This window comes from Eucalyptus grandis, chromosome 9 (genome assembly GCF_016545825.1).
Source record: "Eucalyptus grandis isolate ANBG69807.140 chromosome 9, ASM1654582v1, whole genome shotgun sequence".
Lineage (NCBI taxonomy): Eukaryota > Viridiplantae > Streptophyta > Magnoliopsida > Myrtales > Myrtaceae > Eucalyptus > Eucalyptus grandis.
Window position 1 is genome coordinate 20,640,314 of NC_052620.1, and position 9,603 is coordinate 20,649,916.

General features: G+C 40.7%; 1 protein-coding gene across 2 annotated transcripts; it reads left to right on the forward strand.

Moving 5' to 3' along the window:
- Positions 1-540: 540 nt before the first annotated feature.
- LOC104418534 (probable WRKY transcription factor 15) lies at positions 541-3,100 on the forward strand. 2 transcript variants are annotated; one of them, XM_039302236.1, is made up of 3 exons: positions 541-1,479; positions 1,933-2,061; positions 2,393-3,100. In XM_039302236.1, the coding sequence occupies exons 1-3, from the start codon at positions 728-730 to the stop codon at positions 2,550-2,552; spliced, it is 1,041 nt and encodes a 346-aa protein (XP_039158170.1). In that variant the 5' UTR covers positions 541-727; the 3' UTR covers positions 2,553-3,100. The 2 variants fall into 2 exon arrangements, with proteins under 2 accessions (XP_039158170.1, XP_010028208.1); XM_010029906.3 differs by having other exon boundaries at positions 1,936-2,061.
- Positions 3,101-9,603: the final 6,503 nt, after the last annotated feature.

Consider the following 9,603-nt stretch of genomic DNA (forward strand, 5'->3'; position numbering starts at 1 on the left):
AAGCATATATATGACTTGACACATAACCAAGAGGTAGATAATGAGGCATTATAGTTAGAAGAATAATCATTTAATACTTATGGTAAAATTGAAAGAAAAAATCATTATGATGTATAAAGAAAACTTGGAAAATTATCAAATGAAGAAGAAATCATGTTTCTTGATAATTAATCGATGCGTGATCAATACTCATAGCACTAATGAGGTTGATGGCACAATGATAGCGTCTTTTCGAGAATAGATACTATTTCTTAGTCATCTGTTGGTTACCATTTTCTTTACATTCATTTTTTGGATTGTAGAATCATATCACAATAATCAAAAGTACACAGCTATTAGCCCAACAAAAAAGCGGAAAAAAGATGGGAATAAAAATAATTTTGGAAAATAAGCGTGATTTTGAAAATTTTATGGGAAGGAAATGAAGGAAAAACTTTGATTTTGACTTTTGAGGCATTTTTCTCCCCCAACTCTATGCCACATGTGCTCCCAAACATATTATAAATGGGAAGGAGAAAGTCATCGTTGGGTTGGATTTTACATTCTCACCTACAATTTTTGCACGGCAGGACTGGAGTTTGCAAACCCTCACTTACACTTCACCAAGACTCTCTCTCTCCCTCTCTATTTATCAACAACTTCCCTTCCCTTCATTCCCCTTTTACCTCTCTCTCTCTCTCTCTCTCCCTCTCTCTCTGCCATTTTTCATTTTCATGGTGTTGCTGCCATGGCCGTGGAGCTCATGCTGGGTTACCGGAACGACACCACCTTCTCGGCCAAGATGGAGGAGACCGCAGTGAAAGAGGCCGCCTCGGGCCTCGAGAGCGTCGGGAAGCTGATCAAGCTCCTCTCTCACTCTCAGATACAGCACCCGCCGGCGCAAGAAGCACCCCCGTTGGACCTAGATCGAGACTGCCGAGCCGTCGCCGACGACGCCGTCTCCAAGTTCAAGAACGTCATCTCCCTCCTCGGCCGCACCCGCACCGGCCACGCCCGGTTCCGGAGGGCCCCGGTCCAATCGGCCCTGGACAAATTGCCGGGCCAGCACCCCCACCAGCCCAAGATTTACTACGCCACCCCGATCCAGCAGATCCCGCCGACGCCGGCGCCGGTGCCGGCGCTTCCTCTCGGCCACTATGGCGGCTCGGCCGTGATATCGAAGAGCAACGGGGTGGTCGGCGAGAGGAGGGACTCGTCGACGACGATCAGCTTCTCGGACGCTAGCTTCCCGTTTGGGTCGTCGTTGACCGCCGACAATATCAGCGGTAATGTTAACTATAACAATGTGAACGAGCGTCATGTTGTCGTGAAGCAGCAACAGTGCTCCTCCTCATCGACTTTCCAGATCACGAGCTCCTCCATAAGCGGGAAGCCACCCCTGTCGTCGTCGTCGTCGCTGAAGAGGAAGTGCAGCTCCGAGACCTTGGGCTCCGGCAGGTGCGCATCGTCCTCCGGGCGGTGTCATTGCTCCAAGAAGAGGTAACTAAAAATTGATGCCTATTATCCGAATTTCAATCACACAACAGTGAAATTGTGTCCACATACTATCAGCACTAATAGTTCGTTAATTTTTCCGGTTTACTGTTGAGTTTTTTCTATGTATCTTTTTAGTTCTATAGTATTAATGGACTTTCAATTAGATTATTTTTATGAAATAACCTCCTCATGTGTATTGGACAAGGCTCTATTTATGTCACGGTGTTGTGGATGCTGTTTTTAAGGCCGAAATGTTGTGATTCGAACCTCGAGCTGCTCTCCACAACTTGTTCACAAAAATCAACATAAATTGTTAAATTTTGGATATTTGTAGCTAGCTCTAGAAGGGTTTTGTCTGGTGGGATTGTGGATGAGAATTGATGCATAGTCTTAATTTCTATGAAAAAATAAAAATAAATGCGTAGTAGTAATGAATGTTTCTCACTTGTGGATTAGCAGGAAATTGAGACTGAAGAGGGTGGTGAGGGTCCCGGCGATTAGCCTGAAGATGGCCGATATTCCACCGGACGAGTACTCTTGGAGGAAGTACGGTCAGAAACCCATCAAGGGCTCCCCTCATCCAAGGTACTCAATTCCCCTCCCCCTCTCTCTAAAAAAATAAAATAAAAATAATATTGCGGATATTAAGAAGTTATTTACGAATTTATCTGTTAATGAAAAATTCATTTTGGGTATTTATAGACGTTGGCTGCTTTCAATAAGCTCACTTACGGCCCTTTTTTCCTGTCTTGGGTCAGCTTTACTTCTCTTAATTGTTGCTTAGTATGTACTTTAGGACGCTCGTTAGCAAAACCTTTTAGAAAATATTAGTGTTCTCTCCATCACTGAGTAGAGATAACGCTTTGTAGCTCGGTTTCTCATTTGCATTTTCCTTTTTCCCCCTTCCTCGCGACAGGGGATACTACAAGTGCAGTAGCGTCAGAGGATGCCCAGCGAGGAAGCACGTCGAGAGAGCGTCGGACGACCCGGCGATGCTCATCGTCACCTACGAGGGAGAGCACAACCACTCTCTCTCCGTGGTCGATTCGACCAGCCTCATCCTTGAGTCCTCTTGAGACCTCATTCTTCCGTGGAAGGTAGCATGCTGATTCCAAGAAGCATTCGAAACAACGGGCCCTAATCAAGTCGATTGGAGTGCATTCTAATATAAATAGTACAGCCGATGTCCACCGTCTTTCTTGCCCACCCACGCCCGCTTGCAAGATGGACATGACCCCGTGATATTACTATAAGGAGGAGATGCGGTTTTTCGAAGATGAAATTATCGCATCTGAATAGTGTTCCTTTAGGGGTTTGGTTTAGTGAATCATCTAATCGATCGAAAAGTTGAGTGGAAAAAAATTGAGACCCATGAAAAGAAAAAAATGATCATAATTTCTCGAAGGAGAGACTTGTGGGTTGGTTAGGTTAGTACAATTAGTACAGATCTTTCAATTTCATTGTACAATGTCTGAACTAAAGTCATTTCTCTTGAGCAATGTGTAAGGACTGATGATGATGATGATGAGCATTTGAAAAAGAAGATGGTGGATCTGGTAAAACGTTTCCCAAATGGCAAATCAAATCAAAGAAAGTGGGGTCGTTCTTTCTTTATCATCATTCATCATGCTTTCACTTTTCTTTTTCTTCTTCTTTTCTCCTTCTTACCTGAATTTATTAAATTAATGTCATACAAAAGGGTGAGCTTTATTTCTTTGGTTCTTGTCCTTGGATGCCTCCTTGGGCTTTTGCTTCGTGCCCTTCTTTGTTTTTTCTACGTCACTCAAAGCTGTTTTTGGTCCCCACGACCGCCCGCGCAAGTGAGAAAAGCGGGCATTAAAAGACACGAAAGGGACCGGGTCAAACAATGGGAAAGCAGCCGACGCTCGCCACCGGGTGTCGTGTAAGGGACGGTTGACCAAAATGCGGAAAGAGGTTGGCGGTTGGGGACGGCCACTTCATGTATTTATTATTTGATTAAATGACAATTAAAATCTGAGAGAGAGAGAGAGAGAGAGAGCTTGGTTTGGATGGTGGGAAGGTGTTGAATGAAATTGTGATGTGAAAACAATTGACAAGCTAACCTCTAAGACAATACTTTGTGGCTTTTAGTCAAGTACACTAATCGATTGATTAAGGTTGTTTGCGCAATAATTTCGTTGACAAGAGAGAGAATGCTTGTTTTTTATGGTTGGAAGGTGTTGAATATATTGTGATGTGAAAATAATTGACAAGCTAACATCTAAAACCCATATGGTGGTTTAGTCAAATAAAGCGACTAAGTAAGCCTGTCTGTGCAATAATTTCGTTGACGATGCAATAATTTCGTTGACGAGTATTTTGGAGTGCTTGTTGAGTGAGTAAGCAAAAGAAAATGGTAAGAGGACCAACTTTTCTGGTGCAAAGGAAATATTCACACATTTACCATTAAATGAGTTCATGTGGGAATATTCAATAACAAAATTAATCTCAAGTACACATATCGGTTATTTAATAGTAGATAGAAACATATTATTTTACGTTGACGGCTGGACCTGACAACAAATCTTAAACATAAGTAGCTAGTGTCTGCAAAAACGGTCGTATGCGATCAATAAAAAAGAGTAATGCTAGAGATATAGAGATTGTTATAATAAATTGATTTCAACAGCCACATGAAAAAGAACAAGTGAGTTTGAATAAGCGAGTCATATCCAAACGTGAGGTTCACCAACTTCTTTTTTTGGCCGACCTAGAATTCACTATCCCCAATCACGCTAAGCATTAATTTTGTCAGACGGTCGATTTTTGGCACTGTTGCTGATGAATCACGCATGGTTTATGCATCGACAGAAGTGGTGCCTAATCATCTTCGAGAGAGGGATGGCTGGTTTCAAAGGGTCGAGAAGTCCACACATCCGTAGTGGGAAAGCATAGGGGAGGCAAAAGTCAAAAAGTGCGGTGGGAGATGATGGTGGACCACTTCTTGGCCCTTGGGACAACCCCAATGGCCACACTTAACTTTGTCTTCGACGTTGTCTGCTTTCCGTTCTGTTTTGTTGCCTTCGGAAGTCGTCAACCGTGTCGCAATTGAATCAATGATGGTCCCCTCGATGTTCCTATTCGGGGTCCCCTCCCCCGGTCCGTTCCTATCCCAAACAGTAGGTCAATTTACATTATGACCAATAATGTCGGGACTAGTCTAGCGTTTTGTCTCCATTAGTTAATGGATTTTATGGGTTTTGCCAATTACAAATTACCTACAATACCGCACCGTCCGATCATCAAGTGCTGGGAATTCTGTGATTTGACTCGATGAATTAGTTTCGTCTTAAAGATTGAGTCCGAGTGTTTTTTAAGTTGCAAGAGTCATGTCAGCCGGAACATCAACAAAGGAAGAAATCATAAATTTTCATCATGGCTGTCCATTAAGCTCTTGATGTAAGAGCAGGAAAGCTTCGAAAGTAATCAGAGCTTGGAAGTTCCATTGAACACGAATAACTCATGAGTACAATTCAATCCTCATTAGTCAACTAAGGCGATTTTATATTTATGCAAGCAGTGGGAGATTCCGGCCACAAGATGATATCCACAAGGGGAAAATGTCTTAGATGAAGTTTCTAGAAGTTGAAGAATAAAGACTCATTCAACTTGAGCCAAAGGTTTCCCATTTCAAGTTGGTTTCCTATTTTAAATAGATTTCCTAGTTTAATGCTTCCTAATATGATATTTCCTAGTATAAGGTATGTTAGTTTAATATTTCCAAGTTTGATGTAAGGGTGTGTAAAGAAATCGAGAACTGCTAGAACTGCCCAAAATTGGACCTGATCGGCTTAGATACTATAATCAATGAATATTGGTTTGGTTCCCGATTCTAATTTACTGGAATCAATAAATACTGATTCGGATCCCGATTCCAAGTGTGGAGCCACCCACCCACTTACCCGGACCTAATTGGTATATATATATATGTTTTTAAAAAAAATTCCACTCTCAACTGTAACTTCCTAGAAAATTTAGCAATAACTTGTGCCTTCTCTGGTATATCCTTCAAGATTTGTGGACTGATAAAATTAGAAGGGTATCAAATGTCAATTGAAATGCATAGGTAGTCATCATTTGAACTATTAACTCGCTGTTCATGTGTCTATCGAGCAAGTAGAGTCTCATTTCTCAGTCTGTCTAGACTTTGTTTGAAGGCATTTTGTGAGCATATGTTGTTTAGGCTTGTGCAAGATTCGTGATTGATTTCCAAGGTATAGCCATCAATAGGTAAGGTTGTTTTAGTTGATCAATCAAAGACTGAACAAACTAGCTTACGCCAATCTTAGATACAAAGCAATACGCGCGCGCACACACACACACACATTTTGCAAAGAAGTACCCACATAGAAATTAGATTTACCATGTCTATGGGACCAACAGGTGATTCCTAGTTTCAATTTTTTTAAAACCAGTCATTGGTGGGAAGTTCTAGCTTTTAGGACAGAAACGCCCACCTTGACCATATTTACCTCTAGGTTGATGCTTCCTAGTATAGGAGAAAATATTCAACGGTTTATAACCACCACATCACCAGCTCATGTGGTGTATATAAGCCCATGTGGATCTAATAATAAAGTGACATGTAGCATTTGAGATGGAATAAAAAATTAAATTGCAAGCCCATTTTTTTCTCTCCTCTACCTCCGACTAAAGGCTAAGTAGAAGTAACATTGAATGACAGAATTTATTGCAGCTCTCTCTCTCCTCTTTATAAGTACTATTTTCCCATGAAAATGGAGCTTCCATTTCTTCCTCTCGGAGGCCATCTTTTCTCTCTATCCCTCACTCACCTCAAGTACTCCCCTCTTCCTCCTTTTTCGACTTCATCCTTGTTGCCATCATTGCCTTTTCGGTTCCAACTCTAGAAACCACCAATTGTCTTGAGTTTTGATTTCAAGCTCCGGTACATCGCCAATGATTTTGATGTGGAAGGAGAAGAAACTTGTGAGGTTGGATATAATAGTAGTGTCCCCACTACTTCCACCTCCCCAAGAGCTCCGCTAGTTGCAACTACTAGGTCTTGAGCTGTCTCTACCTTTCTTTCACACGTTGCTCACATTTTTTTTCACACATTAGAGTTTCTCCTTACCCAGTTTTGACGTGTGTTCGCAATCGGATCCTCTCCTCCTCTCCCATATGAGGTGAGGATCCTTGGCTCTACTCTCATTTGTTGGAGAAAACATCTTCAAGGGATTTTGATGATGCACAAACAATCCTTAATATATTACTTACCATATTATACGCATATGTTTGGACCAAAGGATGGTGCAATATCTATGGTGTGATCCATTGGAAAAAAGTTTGCAAATGTCATGTTATGACAAATAGCACCAGTCAACCTAAAAGATCAGCTACTGATGATATTTATGTTGAAGTTATAAAGATCAGGTTGATGGTGATGTAACAACTAAGTACATCGGATGATGTTCGTTGGGTCAACTAAGTAGCCGTTGAAAGATTTGAATTTGCACAGCAGTAGAATTGGGATAAAGCATGTAGCATAGTAGCTAAGTTGTCGAATAGGTCAATCAGAGACTACAATGAAAAGATGGCAGCAGTTGCTATTTTTGGTTAACCTACAAAAGTTCAAGGAAATAAATTGTATGGATAGTACCTTCCTTGGATAGCAGCCCAATGGAAACTCTCCAACGGTTATATGCTTCTCTAATTCATCTTCAATGGTTAGATTGGGGAAAGAGTATAAAAGAGAAGACCATGAGAAACTGAGCGAGAGTGCAACATATAAATAGATCAAGTAAGTTATGTACTATTGTTCTTAGCTATAAGCTCTCTATTATACTGTTTTGATATTTATGATTTTTGGCAATTGTGCTAAGGATTTAGTATATCAGTGTAAGAGCAGTAGCTGAATCCAGATAGTGTGATCTATCGTTTAAATGATCAGTGCTAGCTATTTGTAACTTTCCAAGTAGATTGTTAATAGAATCCAACCTATCTTGAGGTTGTTAATTTGAAGAGTGGACGTAGGATTGTGGATAAAGCCGAACCACTATAATTTTTCATGTCCCATCATTTTCACTCTTTTATATACATTGGCATATAACTAGTTAGTACTTACATAAACATTAGGTTGAGGTAATCTTTACTTAGCGATTAGCTAATTTCAGCAAAAGATCATCATATTTTGAAAACAACTTATTCATCCCCTTTAAGTTGTATTGTTAGCCCCAATATCATTTACCTTAGGAAGAAAACCCAAAAGTGTCTGATCCCGAACCCAATTCAAACATTTTATCGAATAGATGGTGGAAGACTTGGCTAAATCATTTAGGCTTAAAACTCAAGCAACTATTCGTGCTGGACTACTATATCAAGAATTACTAAGAACTCAACACATCAATTCCTCCACAAAAATGGCCCAAATATCATATGCCACTTTTGGATTTTCTTTCTAAAGTGAGCAAGAGTAAAATAGGGTATTATAACTTGTGTGGGAGACTGGTCACGAATGCACGTTGAACCTAGGCAAAGCAAAACCTAATCTATCTAGTGAAGAAATGCAAGTGGCATGTGAAGGTGGAGGCATAAGGGGCTTGGGATCTAGTAGTTACGACCGGTGAGGCTCTTGGGGGAGGCGAAGGTGGTGGGGTTGCTATTGGTATATTGAGCCTTACAAGCCTCTTTCACTGCTGCTTCAAAGTCATAAGTGACATGCTCGAGCTTGAAATTGAAACTTGAGACAGTCGTCAATTTTTTGAGCTAGAGTTGGAAAGACGACAATGATGGCAAGGAGGAAGTTGAAGGAGGAGGAGGGAGGGCTTGAGATGCGAGAGGGATAGAGAAAAAAAGATAGCCTTGGAGAGAAAGAGAGGAAAGCTCCATTTTCAAATGAAAAAAGTATTAAAAAGAGAGAGAGAGAGAGAGAGAGAGAGAGAGAGAGAGAGAGAGAGAGAGAGAGAGAAGTAATAAATGTGAGCATTTAATGTTGCTTTTGCTCATCCTTTTCGCAGCCTTCCACTAGAGCCAGAGGAGAGAGAAAATTGGGCTTGCGATTTAATTTTTATTTCATGTCAAACACCATGTGTTGAATTATAATTGAATTCACATGTATGCTATGTAGGCTAGTGATCACTGGTTATAAACCATTGAATATTTTCTCCTACTAAAGTGTCCTAGTCCATCTATGAATAAAATGTGAGCTCCCAATTATATGCAAGCATATTTGTGAGTTGATAATATGTTAGAATTTATCTCAGGTGAGTGGCTCTTTTATCTAATTTGTTGGAGGCGAACCTTCAAGTTCCTTATCCTAAGCTAGTGGAGTAATCTTTTATACCTTGGTGATGAACTACTCTATCCTAAAGTTCTTCTCGTGCAAACACATCAAACACTTTCGTTCTGCCTTCTCACGCAAACACGTCACCATGCATCAAATTAGTATAAGAGCTCCTAGGTTAAACTAGTTGGGTAACTTCTTCCATGTATTGTTTCACACTTCCGCTTTGAATGATCTGATTCTAGAGGCTTGACTTTGGACCATGCCCATGATGGGAGAAGAGAATGTGCCATAGAAAATCTCCAACAATAGATGGTGCAAGTCCTTAACCTCTTAGAGAATCAAGCAAGACAAGTACAACCATGAAGACCACCAATTCATTGTCCACGACACGTTGATTGAGACCACTCTCCAAGCTTCGGTGATGAGTCCAACACATTGGAGGCGACTCTCGTGATACATGTTAGAAGAAGATGGAGGCATGACGATAGTAACCGCGAAATCAAAGTGGAAGACTCGAACTTGAAGGTAGTATCAATTTCACTAACTTTGTTGATTGGTTGCATGCTATTGAACAAGTATTTGAATTCAAGTTGTACTTGAATGAAAAGACATGTGAGGTTGCTATTCCTGAATTTAAGAAGTATGCTTCTTTATGGTGGGAAAACTTGAAAATTCAAAGAATTAGGGAAGGAAAAGGTAAGGTCGTATCTTGGGAAAAACTTAACAAGCCTGTGAAGAAGAGGTTCTTACCTGTGAACTATAAGTAAAATTTATTTCTAAAACTGAACTCTCTCAAGCAACATGGGATGAGCATTACGGAGCACTTGAGGGAGTTCGAACAACTTCGTAAGAGGTGTGACGTA